Genomic DNA, 24,605 nt, shown 5'->3' with positions numbered 1-24,605 from the left:
TTTTGTGTTTTCCCTCTTTTTCCTTTCACTTTTCTCTATAAATTATTTATTTCTCTTTTTTTTTGTAACACACTAAGAACAATTAATGTGTCTTCCCCAAAATCTGCTAGATAACACTTGGCAACTTGTTTAGTTGTTATGATCGATTGGGAGAGTGCGTATTATCTATCCCATTGGGAGAGTGCGTATTGTCTATGAAAAACTCAATTATATTCGAGAATACGAATTAGAAATGAAGATTATCTCCATCCACTGTTAGGCAAAACGTTTGATTAAAGGTTCCTTCATTTGGCTTTAGTACAATTGGCCGGTAGCTTTGGGGAACCAAAACTTGTGTTTTATGTTTTTCAGATATTTAAATATTTTAGTATGTTTTTGTTGGTAAATTTTTTATTAAAAAAATTTACACTCAGATTTATAAAATTAGAACCTAATATCTATACACATCTCAAATACTTATTTATATTTATAAATAATGCAATCGATTTTGGGACACTAGCCTAAAATTGAAGTATCTAGAGAATTTAAGGGTAAGCTTGAGTTAAATTAACACGAACATATAACATTCTTTCGACGTTGAAGACATCTGGTTCTATGGTGTAGTGGTTAGCACTCTGGACTTTGAATCCAGCGACCTGAGTTCGACTATTGGTGGGACCTTTATTTTATTAACCTTCAACAATAACTATTGCGTTTGGGCCTCTTGTACTTTTTCCAGTCATTTGGGCCTTTTTGTTGTTGTTCCAGTACGACTCTAGAAATATCTATTGAATATCATCAAATAGTATCAAATACCCATGCTTTGTTTTTCTTAAATATGTTTTTCCGCTGCTTTATACCAAGAGGGAGGGGGTTGATAATGAGTGATTCTTTGAACCATAATTCCATTGTCAATGGTGATGCTCGAGGTTAGTCACCATCTGTGTTCCCAGCTCTAGAAGTTCTTTCCAAATGATTAGTTTAGCTTACACTATTCTCTTACTTTTGTTTCTTAGCAGCTTCACACTTGGAACGTGTTTTTAGATAGCAAATTGCAGGACAACATCTAGAATTACTGGTTGACAACTGAAACCATTCAGTATTGGCGACATATTTCAGGAACTCTGTTGACCAATTGCAAAGTCAAGTTTTCTAAGCCCATTTAGAGTTTTTGAAGTCATGAATGAAAGTGAGTCTTATCACTTATTTTCTATCCTCCTTCCAGGCATATGTTTACTTAGATGAAGCTCTCAGCATTGGGAGAAATTAGTAAATCAGGAAAGGGTATTTGTGAACTCCTGGGATGGGAGTTGACACAGCTGATGTGGATGTGGATGTAATGATGGGAACCTATACTATAACAAATGTTCTTACTTGTTTTATACCGATCTTCTAATTGGACATCTTCAGCGGCCTAATCTTTGTTTTTGTAAATCAAAATTCTAACCGATTAGCTGACTTCAAAAGAAATAAAGACAGCAGTAACCTTCAGTCCTTCACTTAATAGTAAAAAAAAACTCTGAGCCTCTTGATAATGACAAAGATATGTTTAAAGCCTTCGGTCTCTATACCACATACCATGTGATGCTAAGGTGAGTTGTACACTTTTACCAGAGCTCATCCAATATTGAAAGCATCAATGTCCAGCTCATCTTTACACTGCATCCATACCAACTGGACTCCATAAGAACACGATAGTATATTGATCAAGAACAACACCGGTTACAATCACAAACTAGGGTTTGACAAAGAGTCCCTATCTCTCCCATAGTCACAGAAGACTATCCCTCATAAACCTCTCACAAGACTCATAATCTCTAAGAATATTCCTCTGTTCTATCTATAGTACTCTCACGGTCTCACCTCCACAAATCTATTATCCTCTTAATGACTTGTTCCTTGTTAATTTCATTAGCAGCTTGTAATACAACGAGTTTTACATCAATGTATAGGTTAACTTACCGAAAAATGTTGAAGATTCCAAAACAAAAACTCTTTGCATGTTAGAAATGTCATAATTGTTATGGTCACCAATAAGCAAAACCTGCTTCTTCTTCATCCTCTAATACTACAACTACAAACACTAGTGAAAGAAAAAGAAAAAAAAAGAGCTTCAGACATTGCAATGGCTGTCACAAAAACAAAAGACTATTGCTTTTTTTTTTTTTTCAAGAAAACTCTCTCCCAAGCTTCTGAATAGCACAAAACATTTTCCTTCTCGACCCAACGACATTGATCCCCATGTCCTTGAGATCCTCCAACGTCAACAAAGGCAAGACCTCTTCATCAACCTCATGCATCTCAAACATTGGCCAGTACCTCCCTAACCCTAACCCCCGCAGCCAAATCTTCACTCCCGACATCATCTCGTACCTTGTCCTATTCTCAAACCCTTGTCTCTCCTCCTCCTCCTCCGGACTCTCCGAATCCTCTCTGCTGAAATCGCGAAACCCTTCCTCCAACTCTTCATCTTCTTTCGCCGCCCAACTCGACCTGGCTCCTCGCTTCGCCGCCGCCGTCTCTTTGACCCACTTGTTGACCCGCAAAGCCCCGATGGGAATCGGATCTTCGTCTAGGGCGTGCCCGGAGCTCAAGTTCGTTAGGGTTCGAGTCCTCGACGGAGGCTTCCCGCTCTGATTAGGCTCCTTTCCGTTGCTCCATTTCGGACGCTGCCGCACGTGCGAATCGTACGGCGCTTGCTGGTACTGCTCGCCGCCGCCGCCGATGTCTCCTAACCGAACGCTCGGTCTTCTCAGTCGTTTAGATCCGGCGGATGTTTCCGGTGCTTCGGCTGAGGGGATGAAGCCTAAACCGCCGTTAGTCTGGTGACCTTCCACTAAGCGCTGCAACTCGGCCATGGCTCAGCGAGAGAGAGAGAGAGAGAGCGAATTGAAGTTTGTCTTCTTAGTTTCTCAGTCTGGAAGCATACCCTTCCACTAACATGCGCTGATTGGAGATTGGTGAAGATGACGAAGTGAATTTTGTTACTCTTTTCTTTTATTAGGGTTTATCTGGAGAAATTAGATGTGAACAAGAAAGAGAATCGTTACTCGGAAAGAAACGACGAAGTGGAGTAAGAGATAGAGAGATGAAAAAATGTGTTCAATAGTGGACACGTGTTTGGGAAGATACTGTTTTGTAATGGTTTACTGTCTTTTTTTTATACAGCCCACTCAAAGCGTTCATTTATCTTTGATAATCATGCTTGACATAAATAAGATTTAACCGTATCCAAACATTTTGTTTGACAGCGTATATAAAGGTTAAAGAAAATAAAATATTTGTTTGAAAACATCGATAATAATATATTAAAAAAAAAAATAATCGACCTATGCTATCAAGAAAAATTGAAAATTCATTATATTATGAAAACTATATATATATATGGGTCAGCTTTAAAATATACAAAAATGGCATACCCAATCTAATTACCTAAAAACATCTTTATCTAAAATAATCATAAAACAAAATTTAAATTTTATATACATATTTCAAATCACAATATTAATTTAAAATTAATTTTTATCAAAAATTGATTAAAAATATACATATATTCAAAATTTTATTTTACTAAAAAAACTTTTATAACCATTATAAAAATGTTTTAAATATATTTAAGAAAAATACAATACAAAGCAATTTCAAACACCAACGTAAATTATGATTTTTATATTTCATATTAAGATTTTAAAATATAATATATATGATTATTTATATGATGGTATGTATAAAATACTATTAATTATATAATTATATGATAACACATATATGATATTTAATAGTAGCATGAAAAAATAAATAACAACATATTTTTGCAATATTATATCTTCTATCTTATTAAATTAGAAATACTTTTGGTAATGTTTGGAAACAAGAATAACATAATTAAAAAAAAATATATAATGTTGTTTGAAAATATGGATAACAGTATATTAGAAAAAAATAATGAGTTTATGTTATTAAAAAAAGTGAAGCCCATTATATTTTTATAAATTATCTGTTTTGACCAGATTTAAAATATACGAAAATGACTCAATCTAATTACTTTTGTTTGTGCAAATGGTCCAATCTAATTAACTAAAAACATATTTTTTTCTAAATTAATCATTAAAAAAAATTCAAAACAAAAATTGATTCAAAAATATACGTGTATTGAAAAATTGATTTTCACTAATGTATTTTCGAATAACCATTATAAAATTGTTTTCAATATATATAAAAAATATAATACAAAGGAACTAATAGATTGAGTAAACCTTCTTTCTATATTTTTTTGTATGGACCACCGAAATAGAATTAGATATACAATACTAGAAATAACTATAATATTTGGGTTACAATATCAAATAAACAATGAAACAAAAAAAATGAATGTATTAATATTCCTTTATTCGTATTACAAATACAATAATAGTCAAACAATAATATATAACGGGACAATAATTTTTAAAATCCAACGATTACAAATTTGTTATGGATTTATAATGTTCTTACAAATTAAAGCAAACACCCGTGCAGATGCACAGGTCAAGATCTAGTTGTCTATTAAAGGCTTCTACACCAAGGTTTGGGGTTCGTATCCTAGACTATACAATTTTTTATAAATTGCACATTACATGAGGTCGAGTTTCAATTCCTGGTGAAAGCGATTTATTAGATAATTATGCAAACTACTGAAGAAAAAGCTCACAAAGGATCTTCAACATAGTGCAAGTAAATCCAGGCACACGTGAATATCCCCTTTTTTAGCATATAACACTTTTGATGCAAAGGTATACTTAGCGGTGGACAACAAAACCGAAACCAAAATACCGAACTGAACAGACCCGGAAAAAACCAAACCAAACCGCACCGAATTTATGAATTACCCAATTGGATACTAAAATTTTACACCCAAAAAATCGGAACCGAATCCGTACCAAATTGAGAACCGAATAATACCCATATAGAATCAGATGAAAAACTTGGATACTGAAATTTTATACCCAAAAAACAGGAACCGAATAATACCCATATAGAATCGACTGAAAAACCCTTAATACACTTACCTTATACGTATATCTTTATAGTTTATATTTTATACACTTGCTTTTTTTTATTGATCAACACTTATCTTATACGAGAACCTTGTGCTTTTTGGATGTTGTATTCTCACGGTTTGGATTTTGGTTTATGAATGAGTAAATCATTTGAATGTTATTTTGGTATTAGTCTTAATTCATTTATTTGCAAGTACATCAGATTAATTTGGGTAACGTGGTTACAAAGTAACCATTTAGAACCAAATCCGATTGGAACTTTTTTCCGGTTATAATATGGTTACCAATCTTCAGGAATCGAAAGAACCAAGAACCACAAGAATCGATTCGATATGACCCAATATTTTCACGGTTCCTTAAATGGTTACCAAACTTCAAGAACCGAGAACCAAAAGAACCAACCCGAACCGAACAGAAGAACCAAACGCCCACCCCTAGGTATACTGTATTTGAGAGGTATCCACTATGCAGCACATTGTTTCTTTTTCAGATTTATTTTCCTTTCTTTTGAAGTTTCTTATTAATAAAAGTTCTCTTGACTTTAGGATTTGTTTCTCTATTTCTTTATTATTATTAAATTTTTGTAGTGTTTCCTTTGGACTAGTCATTTCATTGGTCAACAACAGTCGGTGTTGTGTTGTCCACCGATTGCTGTAACACCGTGCTTACTTGCCAAAGTCTGAACTTCGGTTTAGATGATCTCTTGATCATGTATATATTAGTCTATTAGTCTGTTGTTACCAAAACATGTAAAAATCTAAATAATATGTATAGTTTTAGAAAATTAAAATATATATTAAATATATACTATACCGGTTCAATTAATATTTAATATACATCCGCCCGTTAGACGGGCATACCTTAGTTTAATATAAAAGAAACTTTGCTTTTTACTACTTCCATGCTCATTACTTGTGCATTTTGAAATTAAACAAGTTATCAGCATCCTATATACTGACTACTACATCATATACCACTTTTAGCTTTCTATGTATATGATCCACTTAGTTCAGCTAGAATAGTTGGTTTCAATTTTATCTTCAAAAGTTCACTTTCTTCGTAATGGAAAAAAAATGAAATAACATTCACTTTAATAGTTTGCTTAATTTCTTCCTTATATAAAGACCGTTCCAAGTATATTCTGTTTCCAATCAATTATTAATAACTTCAGTTTTGTCATATTTACTAATTTTACATAACTATTTTTTCATAATAACCAGCATAATATTATTTAATATAAATTAAATATTATCATATTATAAATTTTTTACATAACATGAATAAACAAACACAAAACATCATAATTGTTGAAAAGCACTATATATATAGTTTTTCATTAGGTGATTAACAAAATTGTTTATAATTAAGATATGAGCTTATTTATCTTTGATTCTTTTTAATCGAGTAGAAGTTCTGAAAAATGAATATTCATATACTCTTCGATATAAACATCTCGTTAGATGAAAGTAATAATCAAAATTTTGAAATTAATTGGATAATATTAACATTATAATTTATTTTGGCAAAAAAATAAGAATAAATAAAATTAAATACCAATTTACGTTTTACAAAGTTGATCTTAAAAAAAAATAAGAGTTGTGAACATCATATCTTCAAATTTGAAGCAACATTATTCATTACTTAATTTTAGAATAGAAAATGAAGTATGATTGGAACAAAACTTAGTTCCAACTGAAGCAAAAAAGTAAAAAATGAAATAAAGTTGGAGATGGTCTTAGTCAATACAAGTATATATGCATACTAATTTTTATCATCTAAAATATTAAAAATTAGATAGTTGTACTTTTAATTAATAAAATAAATATTAAAATTTAGTTAATATTCATATTATTTGATTACATGATGAATCAAATAATATTTAGGCTTGCATGGGCTTTCTTTTTTGGGCAATGATCTTATAAATGTAGGTTAATCGGACACCGCGTAGTTCCCTTTCTAAATTTCCAAACGGCAAAATGTTTTCATGAGACACCAAGGTTCTTGCAAACGGCAAGATGTTCTAAAGAGTAACGTAAAAGCGGCAAGACTATCAAATGGCGATTGGGCGCGTGGCGCGTGGTTATCTCCCCTAAAACCTCTTCCTGCCTCATCCTCCGAGAGCAAGAACCCTAGCTTCTCTGCTCAAAGGTTTAAACTTCATGATGACATGTTGAATCTCTTCAACTTCGATGGCGATTTCCAGTGTGGGTTTCGCTTGCAGATCCTATTTGCCTGTTCGTAATCGGACGCTCCAGCATCACTGCTTAAGAAAGGTGACTCTTTTAGCTACTATACTTCTCAACTCGATTCTGCTATATGTTTTTTCTTCTTCTTAATTGGTTGTTTCGTTCTCAGATTCGGTTCAACGCTGTTTCTGCTGCAGCGAATGAGACAGTGGAGGGGCCAGATGGTTTCGCCAAGGTCGGTGATCGTCAAGACAAAGTTGCTGATGCAACAAGTAAGTTACTTCCATGACTGAGTCATTAGTTTCATAGTGTCCCACATATGTATATACTTCTTTAACTATTGCTACTCTGTTTGTGTGAAGTCAGTCTGAATGTTTTGTTAATTCAAACTTTGAGTTTTGTCTGCTCAACTATTTCGATTGATTTTGGCAAATGAAGGGGATCGTGAGTGGAAGCAGTTGAGCTCGAAAGACCTTGGTATAAGCAGTTCGATGATTGATAAGCCCACAAGACAAGTGTTTAATGGCCTTAAGAGTAAAGGTTGATGCTTTTTTAATGTCTTTCGCGTGCCTTAGTCCTAACATATCTCCAAGTTTTAATTTAAAAAAAAAAACTTTGATTGTGTAATCTGTAGGACATGATGTTTACCTTGTGGGAGGCTGTGTAAGGGATCTTATTCTGAAGCGGACACCACGAGACTTCGATATACTCACTTCTGCTGAACTTAGAGAGGTTGCTCCTCCTTTTTCCTCTCTTATTGTGTCTACACCATCAACTCAAGCTTATTTCATTTTTTTTGCTTTTGGTATCAATCGTGTGCAGGTGGTTCGGACCTTCTCAAGATGTGAAATTGTTGGAAGAAGGTTTCCTATATGTCACGTACACGTTGGTGATGATGATATAGTTGAGGTTTGTTTTTTTATTATAACTTTTTAGTACAATATAGGCATTCAGTACAATATCTCTTTGTTATTTTTATTTATTTCTCTCTCTTTTGTTTGAGTAGGTTTCGAGTTTTAGTACATCCGCACAGAATTCTTCGAGAAACATGAGAAGTGAGCTCAGAGAATCCACTGGCTCAGATGGTGACGAGGATTGTATCCGTTTGAATAACTGTTTGCAGCGTGATTTCACTATTAATGGGTATCTTGTTTATACTTCGGTGATTTTAAAAAGTATTCTACGTCTCTTTGTGTGTGTACATTGTTTTTTTTTCCCTATCTCAGGTTGATGTTTGATCCATATGCCAAAGTCGTGTATGACTACCTGGGAGGAATTGAAGATATTAGAAAAGCTAAAGTGTGAATGTATCCTACTTTGAATTTTCTTTCAAAATTTGTTTCAAAGCAAACATTTTGGATAAACTTTTATCCTCAATGTGGTTCTTCTACAATCACAGGTTCGTACAGTGATTCACGCTGGCACATCATTTCAACAAGACTGTGGTAAGTTTGTCAGTATGTAACCGTGTGGGATAGTGAGTAACTTATTATCATGCTCATCATTTATGATGTTTTCCAGCTCGGATTCTTCGTGCAATAAGAGTTGCTGCACGTTTAGGTTTTAGAATTTCCAAGGAAACAGCTCATTTTATCAAGCACCTTTCTTTCCTGGTACAAAGACTTGACAAGGTAATGCTTACATTACTGCTGCATCTATCCTCGTGTTTGGTAGCCTATATCGTGTTCGTGAATGATTCTGCCTTGAACGTTTAGGGAAGGATATTGATGGAAATGAATTACATGTTAGCTTATGGATCAGCAGAAGCTTCTTTGAGATTGCTGTGGAAATTTGGAATATTAGAAATTATTCTACCAATTCAGGTATATATCAATCAGGTTATCTTTGTTTTGCATTATTGTTAATGTTTTATTGTCTAACTTTTGATTTCACAGGCAGCATATCTTGCACGGAGTGGTTTCAAGAGACGTGACAAAAGGACTAACATGCTTCTGGTTAGAAAAAAAAGCTCTCCTTTAGATAGTTCTAGATGTGTATGTCGCTTAAAACATAGAGTCAAGAAACTAAAAATAAAAATTATATGACGCAGTCTCTCTTTGCTAATTTGGATAAGTTGTTAGCGCCTGATAGACCTTGTCACAGCAGCTTATGGTAAGATGATTCACATATTATCTTACTCGTGGCACATTCTTTTTCTTTTTGGTCTTATGATTTATTATAACATCTGGAAACATAACAGGATAGCAATCTTGGCGTTTCACAAAGCACTCTCCGATCAACCTCGAAGTCCTTTAGTGGTAGCCGCGTTTAGCCTTGCTGTTCACAACGGCGGAGACATTCTAGAAGCTGCAAAAATCGCAAAGAAGATCACAAGGCCACACGATAGCAGCTTCTTCGAGCTAGTACAAGAGCCCGAGAAGAAGGAGAACATCAAGTTTCAAACACTATTGGACGAGGTCATGGATCTTGATGCATCTGTCAAAGACGCTTTAAACCAGATGACGGATGGGTATTATATTTCTAAAGCTATGGCAGCTTACCCTCAAGCACCGTTTTCAGATATGGTAAATAAAAGCCCTTGAAAAAAAATCTTTAGAACAAAGGTGGTGAAGTTGATGTGGAATGTGTTGATGTTGTTTTTTCAGGTGTTTATTCCGTTGCAGTTGTACCTTAGAGCAGGGAGAATCTTCGAGTGTGTGAAAGAAGAGAGGCGAATGGGAGTTGAGGCGAAGCAAGGAAGCAAGATTGAGTATGCTGCGTTGTATTCAGGGGATGTTCCGGAGACTCGGCATGTGTTTGCGAGGGTTGTCTTCGATACTGTGTTTCCGTTGAACCTATCTCAAGAGTTGTAAACAAAGCTCTGCGTAGAGTTCGTTGGAGTTTAATTGGTCAAATGACATATCTACCCCTATGAATTGAAAAAAAGGCTTTTGTAGTAAAGAGTTGATGAAAATTTTAATGTTAATTGTTGTTTTTTATTTTTTGTTAAAAGGATATCATTTAATATAATGTCTTGATGGTTTAGTTCAATTTGTGTGACTCGATAGTTGATAAGCAATGCCATACATATGACTATGGCCCTGTTCGTTCACGCGACATGCGACTAAGCGACCAGTCGCGCGATCAAAATTTTCTTAATTTTTAGTCGTTATTTTTTCGGGTGACTTGAATGGGAATCCGCGACTGGTCATGCGATCAGTGGCGCGACATCAAAACGAACAACAACCTGCGACTTGCGACATGCGACCAATCGCAGGTCGCATGTTATACGACAACAACCTGCGATTTGTGATCAGTCGGAAGTCACATGTCGCAGGTCGCGCGATAGGTAAACGAACAGGGCCTATAAATTAAAAAAAAATGAGATATTTATTTATTTTAACCAATAATATCATGTCATTAAGAGTGATTTATCCTTAACATCACTTGTACTAATAATAATATATGTAGTTCCAAAAGACACATATTTTTTCTTTAATTTGCGTAAAAAGACAAATACATTTCCAAAAGAAATAGATTTTGTTTGCCCAACTAAGGAATCGTTATTATTGTAAACTTTATTTGTCAACGATTTAGAGTATTCTTCCATTGACTTGTCTTTGAATTTAAATTATTCAAAATACTATATATATTATTATTTTATTACATAATTAGAATAGAATCCATAAGCAGTTGACTATTGGATCCCATATTTTCCTCCGCCAAATCTCGCAAAAACCGCGCTCGACGCATGTGTTCTTCTTCTTCTTCTCCGCACTAAAACGCCACCGTTTTAAACAGTCTCACATCCATTTTAAAAACTGCTCGAAACTCTGCGAAGGAGTTTGGTAAGTGATGGATCTCAGAAGAGCAGGGAGCCGATCATCTAACAACATTGAATTAAGATCAACGCCGGCTTCTCCCGCTCACCGTAACCATCTCCGTGGTGTTGGTGTTGGTGGCTACTCCCCCGTTCATCGCAACCAGAACGTTGCCACCAAAGCCGCGGCTCAACGGTTAGCCAAAGTCATGGCCTTACAGCACAAATATGATGATGATGATGACGACGACGACGACGATGATGATGATGAATTCAAATTCGCTGCTCCTTCTTCTGCCATCAACGGTATCAGTAACGTACCGGCGGCTCCCTTCGCTAGCCGCAATCGTTCGCCGTCACCTGCGGTATGATAATTCGAGATCTTTGCTTCATTTGATGATCTTTAGATTGAGATTGAGCTTTGGATTCATTTTTTTGTTTTCGTTTCGTGGTTGAATTAGATAAGCAGATACCTCAACGAGCACAACGCTTCGGTGCGTTCTTCGTCGACGGGAAGGTCATCAACGTTTGGTAGATCCACAGCTCCGAATGCATCTCCGGTTTGGATGCCACCTAAGGCGTCGTTGAAACCTCCACTTGATCCTCATTTTAAGGACAGAGATACCAGGTGAAGACAAGACACTCACTTTGCTTGGTGGGACTTGCTTTGCTTGATTCATTAGATTTAACGTTTTTTTCAGATATTATGGCGATGTGCCGTTGGTTAATTCGAGAGATAAGGGTTATCGGCGGGAAGCTTCAGCTCTTCGTGATGAAGTATGTGCTCATTTCCAATTTTAAACTCTGGATTGAAGTTTTGATGTTTTTTTTTTTAATAAGTAAAGGAGATTTTGACTTGAGGCTGACTCTATGTTAATTGCAGGTGGAGATGCTACAAGAGGAGAATGAGAATGTATTGGACAAGGTTCGATTGTCTTTGTCGCTGGAAATTATTTTTTTCATTTTAAAGTGTTAAGCTATTATCTTTTTTTTTCATTTATAACAATTTATCTGGATTCCAGCTTCACTATGCGGAAGAAAAACGCCAGGCAGCGGAAGCCAGGGCTAGAGAGCTGGAAAAACAGGTCTTGATTTAGTTCTCATTACCATTTTAGCAACCTCCTCACATCTATTTCTTGACAATAGCTATTGAATACATATATGTAGTGTTTTTTGATTCACCACACATGTATGCAAATCCAATGTAGTTATACTCTGCTATCAGTACTATAACATATGATGACAAAAACATTTGAAGAAGCAGACAGTTTTAGAGGCCATTTACATGCATGCAAATGCAATGACTATGACAATTAGATTTCATGGAACCTTCTCTTAAATAGTTTTTTTTTTTCCTTGTTCCAACAGGTTGCCTTTCTTGGAGAAGGAGTGTCTCTGGAGGCCAAATTGATTAGTAGGTGGGTGACCCTGTGAAATCTTTTTCTTTATATTTATCTTTCTCTACTTAAGAATACAAGGCAGTAGTTATAAGGCTCATGATGAATTGTGTGTTTTTTTCCCTTCAGGAAGGAAGCGGCTTTGCGCCAAAGAGAGGTAAGTGTGTAGAGGAATAAAATGTCTTTTCTCTTTCTTTGGCCAAGCTCACACACATTATATTCTAGCAATTTATACTCAATGGCTGGCATAATGGTGTCTTTTACAGGCTGCTCTTAAGGCTGCTAACGAGAAAGAAGATGAGAAAAAGGAGGAACTTGTTTCCCTCCGTTCAAAAATTCAGGTAAAGTATTACAGTATACTCTTTGTCATAATATATGTGCTATTCTGACCGCATGATGAAATCATGCCTTTTATGTTCAGTTCATGAAGGATGAGGCTGTAAAAGCTGCAGAACGGCTACAAGAAGCAGAGTCAGAAGCAAATGATCTTCGTACAATGACTCAACGAACGGTTTTAACAGAAGACGAAATGGTAATGTTTTAAAAACCCCCAAAACTCTCATTACCATTCACATATAAAGATTTTTCTGATTGTATGGCAAAACAATCTATCATCTAGGAGGAAGTAGCCTTGAAGAGATGCTGGCTTGCCCGTTATTGGGGTTTGGCAGCTCAGCATGGTAAGTGATGCATCCATTTTTGTAGTTCGCCTTGTTAACAATGTGTTCTCATAATACACTTGCTCAGCTTTCTCTAATATAAGTCAAATTCTGTAGGCATTTGTGCTGATATAGCACCATCCAGGCATGAAAAATGGTCGGCTCTGGCTCCTCTTCCATTTGAGCTGGTCATATCTGCAGCACAAAGGGCCAAAGAGTTGTCTGGGGATCAAGGCTAGTCTAAATATTTGCTTTACTTTTACTAAAGAGTTCCCCTGATACTGTTGCTTGCTATCATCATTATTTACTGATCTTTGGAAATGACCAGGTGGGAGTGATGAGAGCAAAACTGAAAGATTTGTAAGTGAGCTAACTGGAGAAGGCAATATCGAAAGTATGCTTTCAGTTGAGATGGGTTTGAGAGAGCTAGCATCCTTAAAGGTAAATCTACCCTTTGTTTCCAAATTTATGTTTGTTCCTCCCAAGTACTAATTGAAATTTTAGGTTGAGGATGCTGTTATGCTTGCAGTCTCCCAGAATAGAACACCGAGTTTTGTCCGTCAAGGTATGTATATATTTTGCAACCTTATCATCAACTAGTACACAGTGACAAAATATATAGTTCATCAACTAGTACACAATGACAAAATATATAGTTTTAACGATCCATAGTGTCATTCTTGTCTTCTGCTGAGGTACTCTTCAACTTAAAAGTTGTTTGTTTTCTCTCATCTTTACAGAATCCAAAGGGAATAGAGAACTCAGATTTGTAGAAGCATATGGTAAGAAAAAGTTTCCATCATCTTTTAAGATACAATGGTCTTATGGGTTGGTTTAAGGTTTTATCATCCTCCTTAAAAACATTCATTGGTTTTGTTGCCAGTTTGACACACTGCATCTTGATAATGATGTTCATCAGTGACTAATTTAAAAAATAGAACAACTCGAGAAACACTTGCTTGGTTCTTTATCTAATAGTTTTTTTTTGGCCTTTAGCCTAGAGCATAATATCATCATATTGCATAATCATGGACTTCGTAACATGTTATCACATTTGTCAAATGCAGAACTAAAAGAAGAGGAACAAGAAGATGTTGTCTTTAAGCAGGTACTTTCTTCACTCACGGCCATGATTCATGACTACATGTTCTCTTTTCTAGGAAGAGAGGTTCAAACACCAAGATAGCTATATAAATGTATCAGAGTCATCTATGGATATAAATGCAGGCATGGCTGTTGTACTTCTGGGCTAGAGCCAAGTTGCTCGGTGTAGAAGAAGACATCGCTGATGAACGTCTCCAGTTTTGGATTAGCTGTAGCGAAGGAGAATCTACTACCTCTCACGATGCCGTAGACGGTAATAAAAGCTTCTCCTAATTCTGATCCTTATTTATATCACGCACTAAACGCTAAACTGTTGGTTCTATTATACAGTGGAGAGAGGTATGTTAGAGCTAAGGAAACTAGGAATAGAGCAACAACTATGGGAAGCTTGTCGCAAAGAAACCGAACACCTTCCTCCATCTTCTTCTCCTACCTCTACTCTCGCAAACCTCGACACTTAAGTTTATAGATTATCATAAATTGTGTGGGAGAAAGAAACATAACATTATTGTAACATCTTTCTCTGAAACAAAACAACAACAAAAGAAGAAGAAAGCTAAAAGTCTAACCATTTCTGAAAATAAACACACGTTGTCGGAGAGATAACACCATCAGGTGTACAAAGCCCTATATGAGGACAAGCCCCACAAGGCACCAAAGCAAAAGCTCCATCCCTCGCTTCCCCACCACCGGACTTCTTCCCAGTCAGCTTATAGCAAATCTCTCCAATCCTCGTAGCCGAAAAGTCAGTAAGCCCATTGCTCTTCACCTCCATGACAACATTATCCAAAACCAAGTTCTTGAGTATCTCCCTAGTCTGCTCTCTGCTCAGCTTATCCCCATCACTACTAGCCTTTTCGAAATACGAATAGATAACATCGAGAGTCACGACCTTGCTCTTCAACCTCTCGAGTATCCTGACGCAAATCTCCTTGAGGCCTTCGATTTTGGAGACGTCGAGGGCCCCGTCGATGTACCAGTCCCCGCCCGTGAGCTCCTTGCAAGGCTGGAACTCAACGGCGAGGAAGTGTTTGATGCCTTTGTTGTTCATGTTGGGGACTTCTTTGATGAGGCTGCTCTTCTTGAGAGAAGCGACGGCTCGAGTGATGAGAGTTGGTTGGATCTTTGTCGCTGTTCTCATCTCGTATGTGGTTGCTCCCATGCCTTGCTTGGATCGGATCAGGCCTAGGATGTTCTTCTCGTCTTCGTTGATACCACTGGATGATGATTTCGGCTCTGGACGCTTTCGTTTACTCATCTTCCTTAAATCACATTGAGGAAAAAATAAAAACACAAACTTTATCAGACTAATGTCTCAATTCAACACAGGGGATTTGAATTGTGAAATGATTTGATGAAGATCAGATTCAATTTACCTCGCGGTTCGCAAAGACGAAGGCTTTTAAGTGAGAGGAGCTCAGAGAACGGAGAAGCCGACAGTGGTTGGAAGACAAATGTTGATCTTGTAAGAAGAACCAACCCTAGGTTTTGCAATAAATAAGTTCACTGATATTTTCGAATTAAACACTGATCTTTAGCTTAATTAAAATAAGTACAAATGGTGTTTAATTACATTGGGGTAAATTGGAGATAACAAAAAAAGAAGAGCTTTAATAATAATTAAAGAAAAGATGAGGGTCTTTCGTGAAATTTTAAATTTTAAAATAATCCGATCGTCTTTCTTCCTCGGGGAAGCTTATACCTTGCGACTTCCGGCAAAGCTGACATTTTGAAGAAAAGGACATTTTGACAAATTAAAAAAAAAAAGGAAGCTTTTTTTCCAATGGCGGAAGCTGAGAAGAAGCGAGATCAAACATTTCCTCAGGTACAAAAAAATCCTTACTTTACCCCCCAAATTTAGTAATCTATCATCACCTTTTGCAACTCATCATTACACCCACATTCAATCAGATTTTGAATTCTCCTTTTTTTGCTCTGATTATTGAGATCTGATATGATGATGGTGGTGGTCTCACAGGAGAAGGACGAGGAGAAAGATCTCGACCTTGGCCACTGCGACGAGCACGAGTCTCCTCTTCCTCTCACCGTCACTTCTCGTGTAACACTTTACCCTCATCTTGATTCAAATAAGCGCTTATTAACATTAGCTTTTAATTAATTAATCTAAGGTTAGGGGACTTTTTTTTTTTTTTGGTTGCAGGTACTGTACATGTTAGGAGACATAGCAGCTGGTCCAGCTTATCGGTTTACCCAATGGTTGGACTTAGTTCGTAAACGTAGTGCTACTTACGGTTCCTCTGGCTTCCCTCACCGCCTTCACCGCATCGATGATATGGTTTCAAGGTTTTGTCTTCTTTTTTTTTAATTTGATTCCTTTCTATTTTTGTTCTTTTATCTAATTTGGGTTAGTTAACGGTAAGTGTTATACAGTGCAGGAGAGAGGAATGCTGATCCAAAAAGCCCACCAAGTAAGGAGACTTCTGAGATTAGTCTGTGGGAAAGGCTTGGCAAAGCTTCTATTGTTGATATCGACTCCATCTCTTTCTCGTGGAGCATTTTGTCTTCGCTTCACCACACTGAACATAGTAGTAGCACTGACCATTCTGAAGAGGACCAGAGTAAACCTCTCGAGGTATATGTATATAGCATTAGTATGGTCTTTTGATTCTTAGCTTCCATCAACCACATCACTGTTTGTTTGTTTGTTTACTGGTTTTACTCACAGGTTACTGTGAATTCTGGGGGAGTTGTTTTCTTCGCCCTGTTCAGTCATCCCAGCTCTGAAGATGCTTCTCGAAAGGAAGAAGCAGCAGCTGTTATTAAATTTGCGTCATCGAGGATGGCCACGCAATCAGAACGTCTTGGTTATGAGTTTGCCAAGTGGCTAGGTGTGCAGATTCCGCAGGTGCTTCTTTTCTTTTTTTGCTGCTTACTTCAGAAACGGTAGTAATGGTGCGCTCATTCCACTCTAACTTTCGTTATCTTTACCATCATGAGACAGGCTAGAGTAATTCATAGCTGTAATCCTGAGTGGACGCTGATCAAAGAAGCAACTGAGAAAGCACAAGCTAAAGCGAACTCAGAGGGAGACGAGGTTGGTGAGGTGACTTGTTCAGAACTTCTGGAAGCCCTTGAGCTCAGTCGCTGTCTTCTCCTTATGAGGTTAAACATTCATCTTTATAACTTTCTCTATCTCGGACCACCAACTTCAGTTACCGAGTTAATATCAAGAGATTATAAATTTTTTTAACATACCATTTTAGTATATAGTATTGTTTTAAGGGAAAATTTTCTAAATTTAAATGTCATTAGATAAAATAACAAATATGAAATATGTAAAGATAAATTATGATGTGGAGTCGTTTTATTGGGCAGAAGTATATGTAGTCTGGCCTAAAAAGACAAATTGTTGAACAGAAAATTTAATCTGAGTAATTAGTTGGTGAAAATAGTTGACCAGACATTTGTCTTTTCCTAATTGTTACCCCAACACATTCAAATGTTCAGTTTTGTTGATATGTGATGTTTATGTAACATTCCCTCTTTCTAAGCACACTGCAATTCTCAAATTGGTTATTGGCAGCTATGTCCATGGATGTCCACTCCTAGAGAGCATGAGCAGTTTCGAAACAGAAGAAAAAGCAGAGAGAGCTGCTTCAGCGTTAGGGAGAATCTTGCTGTTAGATCTCGTGATAAGAAACGAAGACAGACTACCCTGCCGTCAGCTGAGATGGCGTGGCAACCCTGCAAACCTCTTACTAACCGACAGAATCATGTCATCAACCAAACCTCTAGAGTGCTCATTCGAAGAAGCTTTTGATTCCGCCATCAAACGGTACCATCCAAGAGACTACAGATCAATCCAAAGGGAGAGGAGAGCTTCCTCTGTTGACAGCAGATCAAGACTGAGTGTTAGCGATCACCGTTTGGTCTCGCAGTCCTCTGACTTCTCTGATATAACAGAATCTCCAAGATCTTATGACACCGAGTTCATGAGTCCGATGTCTGATACCTCCATGGCTCCTGAGTTCCACATTGTTACTATAGACTCAGGCGTTCCGCGGCGTCCTCCCGCTGGCAAACGAGCAAGCGACCAAGAGATCTATCCGAGACTAGTCGAGCTGCTTATCAATAGCAGCCAGTACTCTTCGAATCTGTTGTACGAAATAACAGAAGGAGGTTTAGGCCATCTACAGGCGAAAGAACGTGAAGAAACACCTGCTGCAGTGACGCCAGTTGTGCGCGAGTTTAGAAACGGTTTTCGCGCTGGTCTCAGGGACTTGCACGAGTTCCACATCTTCCTCGTCACCCTTCATCAGAAGCTAGATGGTTTGCTGCGTGCTTTTTTCAGTATGATGGACAAAACAATGTGTGCTGATTTTGATAGAGATGACTTTGCTGTTCCTGTGTCGCCATTGCAAGGTTTTGGACATGAGGTGAATCATCATTATCCATCTCCTTCGAAAGAGAGGGTGCCTAGTGATAACAGCTTTGACCATAGTGAGTCGGATATGCACAGATCAGTAGCTCCTAGGACTCCAGGTTCTGAAAACAAGGAAGGGGGAGATGCCACTTCGCCTAAGTCAAGAGAAAGCTGGCATGGAAGATACAGTAGAGGTGGAGAGTCTCTTAGTAGTCAGCGTTTGGCAGCAAAGCTCCGTGACTTCCATAAATTTGCAAAGGTTTGTTGCTTCAGGATTTTGATCATTATGGTCTAATACATAAGACTAGGCATGCGGGTTCAGAATTCGGATAGTTCGGTTCGACCAAAATCTCACCGAATTGAAGTGGAAAAAAATGGTTTGGTATTCGGCTGGTTTGGTTAGTTTGCTTAATTTGGTTCGAAATTTGGTTAACAAAAAATTGAGAAACTGTACAAGCTGATTACCAAACCGAAAACCGAAGTTTTTTTTTATAAACCTGCCTAATTGAACCGAACTAACTGAACAAAAATTTTGGTTCAGTTCGGCGAGTTTGGTTCGGTTCAGCAGGCCTACAGAAGCCAATTTCAGCTTCCTTCATATTGATTCTTTACATGGTGCGTCCACAGATTGATGCGGAGTCTAATAAAGAACTAGACCAGTGGAATGAAACACTGCGGAATGAAGTTATGAAACTCTGTCAAGAGAACGGTTTCAACACTGGTTTCTTTGAGGGGAGTGATAATAACAGTTGCATTGATGCTTACGAGCTTAAGGTAATTATTATTAGTTTCTTCGTTTTCCTTTCACCTGCTCTCATAAATACTCTTCTCTCTTCCTTACATTCTCCATGATAACAGGTTAGACTTGAGCACATTCTTGAGAGGATATCACTGATTACCAAAGCTGCTAATACAGAGAAACCATCAATGATACAAGATAATCTTTTCATCGGTGGAGGATTGGCTGCAAGGTCCGTTTACACTCTTCAGCATTTGGGTATAACTCATATTCTATGCTTGTGCGCAAATGAAATAGGACAATCAGATACTCAGTACCCGGATCTCTTCAAGTACAAAAACTTCTCAGTAAGTAAAACCGTTCTTGATTAAATATCATTTGTCACCAAAATGCATCTATAAAGTGGAGAGAGTTCTCTTCTTGTGTCTTCTGTTTGACCAGATAACTGACGATGAAGACTCAAAGATTGAAGGTATCTTCCAAGAAGCTCTTGATTTTATCAACCAAGGGGAAGAAACAGGAGGAAAGATTTTAGTTCACTGCTTTGAAGGTCGGAGTAGAAGCGCAACCGTGGTGCTTGCGTACCTAATGCTCAGAAAGTAAGTTCTTGAGGGCAGTTAAAAGTTTGTTGTAAAAGAGATTCAAGAACTGAAAATAATAGTACTTCTCATTCAGGAACCTGACGCTTTTAGAAGCGTGGAGCAAACTAAGAAAAGTTCATAGACGAGCTCAACCGAACGACGGGTTTGCCAGAATCTTAGTGAACATTGACAAGAAATGTCACGGGAAGGTGTCGATGGAGTGGAGACAGAGGAAACCGACGATGAAAGTGTGTCCGGTTTGTGGTAAGAACGCAGGTCTAAGCAGCAGCTCATTGAAACTGCATCTCCAGAAATCTCACAAGAAACTGTCTTCGGGAAGTGTGGACAGTGCGATGAACATGGAGATACAAAAGGCTTTGGAGGCACTTCAGCTCAGCAGTGGTCGTGGCTCGAGTGTTAGCTCCAGTTCTTTTCAGTCCCTTACTGGTTAAGAGAGTTCGGTTTTAGTATCTGTCAACGGTTTGTCGCAGTTTCCTTTTCCTGCAAGGATCTTTTTGACTTGGTATACAACAACCAAATAAAACCTGTTTGATTGGGACAGGATCTTTCTGTATTTAACATTTGGAGTAACCAAAACACTTTTTTATATGAATGTTATGATTGTATTATAAGACTATCTTCTTAGATCTACAGTATTTTATTTGATCATCAACATGTACTATATAGATATGAACTCTGGTTATTTTTTTCTACTCACTAGTATCACCCAAGGGGTAGAGACACTGACACACAGTAGTTGATTTCTTCTAGAGATACCAAAGACACAGTAATCGAATGTAGCAATTTCAGATGAAGAAAGTAGTACGTAGGTTTCTATTACATTCCAAGTCTCAGACAAAAGGGATCAACAAACAAAACATATTCTGAAATACAGAAACCAAACAAAAGAAGACTCTCCATAACTTCGAAACGATTACATTCCAGTGAATGCCTTCTTCGCAAAGGCAGATGCGCCGGCTGGGATCACCTTCAGCACATTGAACCTCACCGTCTTTGACAAAGGCCTGCGATATAATCCAAAAAATAAAATCAGTGGTGTTTTCCTGCGTTGCCTACATCATATGAAAAGCATACAGGCATTGTTTTTCTACAAGAAAAGAAAAGAAAAAAAAAAAAAAAGTACCTGCATTGGCCAATGATGACATGGTCACCTTCTTTAACACGGAAGCAGGGTGAGACATGGGCAGGGATGTTGGAATGCCTCTTCTCGTATCTGAACACGATTTAAAAGGAGATGAGGTTTTTAAAACATAAATGTTTAAAAAAAAAAAAAAACAGAAATCGTCTGGGCTGAATCAAGAACAATGAAGATTCAAGATAATCGTAGTAAGAGTTACCTTTGATACTTCTTGACGAAGTGGAGATAGTTCCGGCGAACAATGATTGTTCTCTGCATCTTAGCACTGTGGCAAGTACCAGCTAAGATACGTCCTCTCACAGAGACAGTTCCAGTGAATGGACATTTCTTGTCAATGTAATGTCCTGAAAAAAAAAACAAGACAGGACACGATTACAAAAACATGTCTCAAATCTCTCATCAACGATATTCAGCTCAACACTAACCAAGAAAGTCACCTATTATCAGTTATCATAGATCAGCTCTAAAGATTATTATACTTGGAAACTCCATTGTTAATCGCCTGATTAGTTCTAAAACATAAAAATTGGAAAGAAAGTCGAACAAACCATCAATGGCGTCGCGGGGAGTCTTGAAACCCAAACCAATGTTCTTCCAGAAACGGTTTCCACCTTTTCCAGGCCTCTTTCCTTTCCCTGATTTCTTCGAGCTTAGGAAAACCTTTGGCTGCTTTAGAAATGCCTTCTCCGTCTGCAACGATAGAGAGAAGATGATTAGAGTTCATATAGAGTGTGTAGAAACGAAGATAAGGAAAGACATAAACGTAGAGGGCACGCGAAATCGAACCTGTTCCGCCATGGCTACTGGTTGCTGCTGCTGCTCTCCGCTGATGGATTGAGGCGAAATGAGATGTAAAAGAGATGCAGTGAAGCTCCGGACAAAACCCTAATTTTATTTGGGCCTTCTATTTAATGGGCCGTCAGTAGTTTATTTGACTTAAGCCCATATATATTTGGGCTAGAAACTAGAGCACGTTACATTTTGCAAAACTGTATATCATTATTGCACGGTACAAATTCAAAGGAAAAGCCTTTCAGATGAAAGCTGTAGAAATACAAACGCACTCCAAATCAATATATTATATAAGTAACGTTTCCCATACATGACTTCCTATGTTGCAATATTAAACCCCAACATTTAAGCAAACTACAAACGTATAAATGAAACCCTTTCTTTGGTTTGTTTTCCACATTAAATAATACAATGCAAATAAAAAACATTACAGTAACACCAGATGCAGCTTCACATCTTCACAAATGATATATCACATGCATCCAAATAGCTTTTTGGGAGCAGTTCCAGTAGCACGGTACTTGGCGGCTAATTCCTCGGCTTTGAGAACCTCTTCTCCGCGTCTAGCTTCGATCATGGCCCTCTTCTCTTCTGCCTGTTTATGGATTTGAGCTATTTTGTTCTTCATTAGCTCCACATTCTCTGCCTTCTTCTTCTCCAATTGTTCCTGTTGCAATTTGGGGCCAATTCAGAATGAAATCTTGATTTTAAAATAAATTATAACTAAATCATACCTCCATTTTCTTGAGCTCAGCTTCAACAGCTGCTTTCTTGTTGTTCTCCCATGACCCAATTGAAGAAAGTTTCTTCTCAGCTCTGTTTCAAACATTGTTTTCATCTCTCACAACTAAATTCTCAAGACCTTAATGATAATATTTCCGGTTCAATTGCAAGAATATAACGATTTTCTTTTCTAAGAATATAACGATTGTTAGACATATTATGTGTAAATGTTAAACAAATCAATAAAAGTTTTAAGAGATTACTTGTTCTCCACTTTGCACTTCTCAGCCTCTTCCCAAGCTTTGATAAGTGACATCCTCTTCTCTGTCTCAACTCTAGCCAGGACAGCATCTTCATTCCCCAAATATTTTAAACAAGTACAATAATTTGTCAGAGTTGTAGTTAATTAACACACACGCGTCCATATAAAACCTTTAAACCAACTGTCTGATTTCATTTACAACCGTGATTAAAAACGAAACACCTAATTAAGTACTTTACAGGTTGATTTACATACATGGCTATGATTAGGCCATATTAGTAGTAAACCATGAATCTATTTCGTTTAGTTACCTCGATTAACTGAGCCTTCTTTCTTTTCTTCCCCTGCTTCTTCTGCCAAACAAGTAATAAAATGATTGTTCATAAAATAGTCCTCACCAATTGAAACTAACAATTATTAAAGAACAATAATCTTTGACTTATCATTGTCCCAGAATAATAATTGACATAAATACAAAAATTCTAATATTTTTGTGTTGTTATTTCCTTCTAAGTAAAAAGTTACAAAATCTTGTCCTTAGTTTGTGAAATAAATAAAAACGTTTGAAACTTTGTCAGTAATAATCTTTAAGGTGACTGTGATCATAAAATATTTAGGAAACATATCTTCTAGCAGAAGTTTTTTTTTCATTTCCTTCAGCCAAACTTGGGTAATAATTTGTATATTGAAGAAGAAAATAGTAATTACTTGCAACGATGGGAACAAGAGCCTTGGAGTCCTCTAGCTTCTCCTCCACCGGCGCAGGAGATGGAAGAACTGGTGGTGGAGCCACAGGCTTCTCCTGTGGAGCAACATCCACCGCATCAAGGGGTTTATCCACCGGAGCTGGCGCTGTTGGAGTTGGTTCAGGTACGGTTGTAACGTTCTCCGTCACCTTCTTAGATTCCTCTTCGGCCATGTCGTATATGACGTCAGGTATAACAACTAAAGATTACAAGAGAACAAAAAAATATCTGAAGAGAATCAAGAATGATCCAGAAGTTGGGATATTTAAGAGAGAGAATGAGAGGAGAGAGCGAAAAAACTGAGCTGGAATTGTTTGGTAGTGATGTTCTGTTCCTCGTTGTCATAAAATGACTTGCCTTCTTTCTTATTTTATTTGTTTTTTTTTTTTGAAACTGTTTTTCTATTAAAATATTATTTGTTTTTTTCTTCTAAAGTTAGTATATCATTGATTCATTGATGCACGAACATTAATCTTAAGACCATACAAACGTTAGACCGGAATTAGAGATAGTAGATACGGTTCGCTACTCCGAACCGGGTCATATTCGATGTAAAATTGCAATATTAGATAAAAATGTTAACCTTGTTTTTGGTTTTCTTTTGGTTTATTGTAAGTTTCATACATAAACTTCACAGGAGAGTAACGAATTCACCAACTCCCATGACGTCATATATATGATGTTAATAAAAGGTTAGAGAAATACTGAAGATATTTACGCTACGTTACTTATATTGTAGCCCCAAAAATGGACTCTATAACTTGTAACATTTCTTTACGCGAATCTTGTTTTTTTATCGAAACCGTAAAGGTTTAATCGTTGATGTCAAATTGTGAAGTTAATGAATGCATTTTGATCATAATATATGCTAAATTCAGAAAATCATTAATATTGATGATTCTGTGACGGCATAAAGGTAACTAAACAATTGCTATTGCTATTTACAGCAAAAACAAGTACGTACTAATTGCTGTTCTTTAATTCCTTATAACGGAAATATAAGATCTGTTGTAGTAATTTTGCAGTTGATGTACATATCTACGTGAGAATTATAGGATTGCGCACGGTTCATGGGCAAAGTCTAATGAAACATTT

General features: G+C 37.0%; 7 protein-coding genes across 9 annotated transcripts; 3 read left to right on the top strand and 4 right to left on the bottom strand.

The window, feature by feature from the left end:
* Positions 1 to 1,955: 1,955 nt before the first annotated feature.
* LOC111207477 (ankyrin repeat and SAM domain-containing protein 3-like) lies at positions 1,956 to 3,123 on the bottom strand. Its single transcript, XM_022705545.2, has one exon. The coding sequence runs from the start codon at positions 2,835 to 2,837 to the stop codon at positions 2,148 to 2,150; it is 690 nt and encodes a 229-aa protein (XP_022561266.1). The 5' UTR covers positions 2,838 to 3,123; the 3' UTR covers positions 1,956 to 2,147.
* A 3,958-nt stretch (positions 3,124 to 7,081) lies between these two features.
* LOC106348313 (poly(A) polymerase I) lies at positions 7,082 to 10,195 on the top strand. The gene is made up of 14 exons (XM_013788034.3): positions 7,082 to 7,291; positions 7,374 to 7,476; positions 7,643 to 7,744; positions 7,839 to 7,936; positions 8,027 to 8,113; positions 8,211 to 8,347; positions 8,431 to 8,503; positions 8,604 to 8,649; positions 8,726 to 8,835; positions 8,920 to 9,027; positions 9,100 to 9,159; positions 9,255 to 9,316; positions 9,405 to 9,729; positions 9,811 to 10,195. The coding sequence occupies exons 1-14, from the start codon at positions 7,208 to 7,210 to the stop codon at positions 10,015 to 10,017; spliced, it is 1,602 nt and encodes a 533-aa protein (XP_013643488.3). The 5' UTR covers positions 7,082 to 7,207; the 3' UTR covers positions 10,018 to 10,195.
* A 634-nt stretch (positions 10,196 to 10,829) lies between these two features.
* Positions 10,830 to 14,705, top strand: LOC111208181 (coiled-coil domain-containing protein SCD2). The gene is made up of 17 exons (XM_022706963.2): positions 10,830 to 11,329; positions 11,426 to 11,592; positions 11,666 to 11,741; positions 11,848 to 11,889; positions 11,987 to 12,049; positions 12,333 to 12,382; positions 12,491 to 12,518; positions 12,628 to 12,702; positions 12,783 to 12,893; positions 12,981 to 13,041; positions 13,138 to 13,254; positions 13,349 to 13,461; positions 13,525 to 13,585; positions 13,761 to 13,802; positions 14,088 to 14,128; positions 14,248 to 14,377; positions 14,455 to 14,705. The coding sequence occupies exons 1-17, from the start codon at positions 11,000 to 11,002 to the stop codon at positions 14,583 to 14,585; spliced, it is 1,638 nt and encodes a 545-aa protein (XP_022562684.1). The 5' UTR covers positions 10,830 to 10,999; the 3' UTR covers positions 14,586 to 14,705.
* LOC111208182 (DNA-directed RNA polymerase III subunit rpc6-like) lies at positions 14,582 to 15,647 on the bottom strand. Of its 2 annotated transcripts, none has more exons than XM_022706964.2 (2): positions 15,501 to 15,647; positions 14,582 to 15,386 (listed from the first exon to the last, which is right to left on the bottom strand). In XM_022706964.2, the coding sequence occupies exon 2, from the start codon at positions 15,380 to 15,382 to the stop codon at positions 14,681 to 14,683; it is 702 nt and encodes a 233-aa protein (XP_022562685.1). In that variant the 5' UTR covers positions 15,383 to 15,386; positions 15,501 to 15,647; the 3' UTR covers positions 14,582 to 14,680. The 2 variants fall into 2 exon arrangements, with proteins under 2 accessions (XP_022562685.1, XP_022562686.1); XM_022706965.2 differs by having other exon boundaries at positions 14,582 to 15,382; positions 15,501 to 15,637.
* A 104-nt stretch (positions 15,648 to 15,751) lies between these two features.
* LOC111208237 (dual specificity protein phosphatase PHS1) lies at positions 15,752 to 20,497 on the top strand. The gene is made up of 11 exons (XM_022707165.2): positions 15,752 to 15,949; positions 16,103 to 16,183; positions 16,286 to 16,428; positions 16,516 to 16,717; positions 16,811 to 16,990; positions 17,087 to 17,247; positions 17,669 to 18,767; positions 19,136 to 19,282; positions 19,367 to 19,594; positions 19,689 to 19,846; positions 19,923 to 20,497. Exons 1-11 carry the CDS (start codon positions 15,908 to 15,910, stop codon positions 20,278 to 20,280), a joined length of 2,799 nt encoding a protein of 932 aa, XP_022562886.1. The 5' UTR covers positions 15,752 to 15,907; the 3' UTR covers positions 20,281 to 20,497.
* Positions 20,498 to 20,616: 119 nt separating this feature from the next.
* LOC111208238 (40S ribosomal protein S11-3-like) lies at positions 20,617 to 21,919 on the bottom strand. The gene is made up of 5 exons (XM_022707168.2): positions 21,774 to 21,919; positions 21,536 to 21,677; positions 21,187 to 21,331; positions 20,973 to 21,062; positions 20,617 to 20,853 (listed from the first exon to the last, which is right to left on the bottom strand). Exons 1-5 carry the CDS (start codon positions 21,783 to 21,785, stop codon positions 20,763 to 20,765), a joined length of 480 nt encoding a protein of 159 aa, XP_022562889.1. The 5' UTR covers positions 21,786 to 21,919; the 3' UTR covers positions 20,617 to 20,762.
* A 121-nt stretch (positions 21,920 to 22,040) lies between these two features.
* On the bottom strand, positions 22,041 to 23,870 carry LOC111197844 (remorin 1.4-like). Of its 2 annotated transcripts, XM_022707167.1 has the most exons (6): positions 23,801 to 23,870; positions 23,473 to 23,718; positions 23,076 to 23,117; positions 22,766 to 22,853; positions 22,514 to 22,595; positions 22,041 to 22,446 (listed from the first exon to the last, which is right to left on the bottom strand). In XM_022707167.1, the coding sequence occupies exons 1-6, from the start codon at positions 23,853 to 23,855 to the stop codon at positions 22,252 to 22,254; spliced, it is 708 nt and encodes a 235-aa protein (XP_022562888.1). In that variant the 5' UTR covers positions 23,856 to 23,870; the 3' UTR covers positions 22,041 to 22,251. The 2 variants fall into 2 exon arrangements, with proteins under 2 accessions (XP_022562888.1, XP_022562887.1); XM_022707166.2 differs by having other exon boundaries at positions 23,473 to 23,850.
* Between the last annotated feature and the right edge of the window lie 735 nt (positions 23,871 to 24,605).

Source organism: Brassica napus, chromosome C7 (assembly GCF_020379485.1).
Source record: "Brassica napus cultivar Da-Ae chromosome C7, Da-Ae, whole genome shotgun sequence".
Taxonomy (NCBI): Eukaryota; Viridiplantae; Streptophyta; class Magnoliopsida; order Brassicales; family Brassicaceae; genus Brassica; species Brassica napus.
Note: the sequence above shows the minus strand (reverse complement) of the source record. Positions and strands in the feature narration are given on the sequence as shown.

What these genes read in the sequence shown, in the direction of transcription:
- LOC111207477 (XM_022705545.2), bottom strand. Translation starts at nt 2,837, where the DNA reads ATGGCCGAGTTGCAGCGCTTAGTGGAAGGTCACCAGACTAACGGCGGT.
- LOC106348313 (XM_013788034.3), top strand. Translation starts at nt 7,208, where the DNA reads ATGGCGATTTCCAGTGTGGGTTTCGCTTGCAGATCCTATTTGCCTGTT. An exon ending in TGGTACAAAGACTTGACAAG is followed by an intron (nt 8,836 to 8,919) that starts GTAATGCTTACA and finishes TTGAACGTTTAG; the next exon opens with GGAAGGATATTGATGGAAAT. An exon ending in AAAGGACTAACATGCTTCTG is followed by an intron (nt 9,160 to 9,254) that starts GTTAGAAAAAAA and finishes TATATGACGCAG; the next exon opens with TCTCTCTTTGCTAATTTGGA.
- LOC111208181 (XM_022706963.2), top strand. Translation starts at nt 11,000, where the DNA reads ATGGATCTCAGAAGAGCAGGGAGCCGATCATCTAACAACATTGAATTA. An exon ending in CTTCAGCTCTTCGTGATGAA is followed by an intron (nt 11,742 to 11,847) that starts GTATGTGCTCAT and finishes TGTTAATTGCAG; the next exon opens with GTGGAGATGCTACAAGAGGA. An exon ending in CTCTCACGATGCCGTAGACG is followed by an intron (nt 14,378 to 14,454) that starts GTAATAAAAGCT and finishes TCTATTATACAG; the next exon opens with TGGAGAGAGGTATGTTAGAG.
- LOC111208182 (XM_022706964.2), bottom strand. Translation starts at nt 15,382, where the DNA reads ATGAGTAAACGAAAGCGTCCAGAGCCGAAATCATCATCCAGTGGTATC.
- LOC111208237 (XM_022707165.2), top strand. Translation starts at nt 15,908, where the DNA reads ATGGCGGAAGCTGAGAAGAAGCGAGATCAAACATTTCCTCAG. An exon ending in ATCGATGATATGGTTTCAAG is followed by an intron (nt 16,429 to 16,515) that starts GTTTTGTCTTCT and finishes AGTGTTATACAG; the next exon opens with TGCAGGAGAGAGGAATGCTG. An exon ending in ACCAGAGTAAACCTCTCGAG is followed by an intron (nt 16,718 to 16,810) that starts GTATATGTATAT and finishes TTTTACTCACAG; the next exon opens with GTTACTGTGAATTCTGGGGG.
- LOC111208238 (XM_022707168.2), bottom strand. An exon ending in TCCCCGCGACGCCATTGATG is followed by an intron (nt 21,332 to 21,535) that starts GTTTGTTCGACT and finishes TTTTTTTTTCAG; the next exon opens with GACATTACATTGACAAGAAA. An exon ending in TTCGTCAAGAAGTATCAAAG is followed by an intron (nt 21,063 to 21,186) that starts GTAACTCTTACT and finishes AATCGTGTTCAG; the next exon opens with ATACGAGAAGAGGCATTCCA.
- LOC111197844 (XM_022707167.1), bottom strand. Translation starts at nt 23,855, where the DNA reads ATGACAACGAGGAACAGAACATCACTACCAAACAATTCCAGCTCAGTT. An exon ending in TCTTGTTCCCATCGTTGCAA is followed by an intron (nt 23,118 to 23,472) that starts GTAATTACTATT and finishes CTTGTTTGGCAG; the next exon opens with AAGAAGCAGGGGAAGAAAAG. An exon ending in AGAAGGCTCAGTTAATCGAG is followed by an intron (nt 22,854 to 23,075) that starts GTAACTAAACGA and finishes TGGGGAATGAAG; the next exon opens with ATGCTGTCCTGGCTAGAGTT.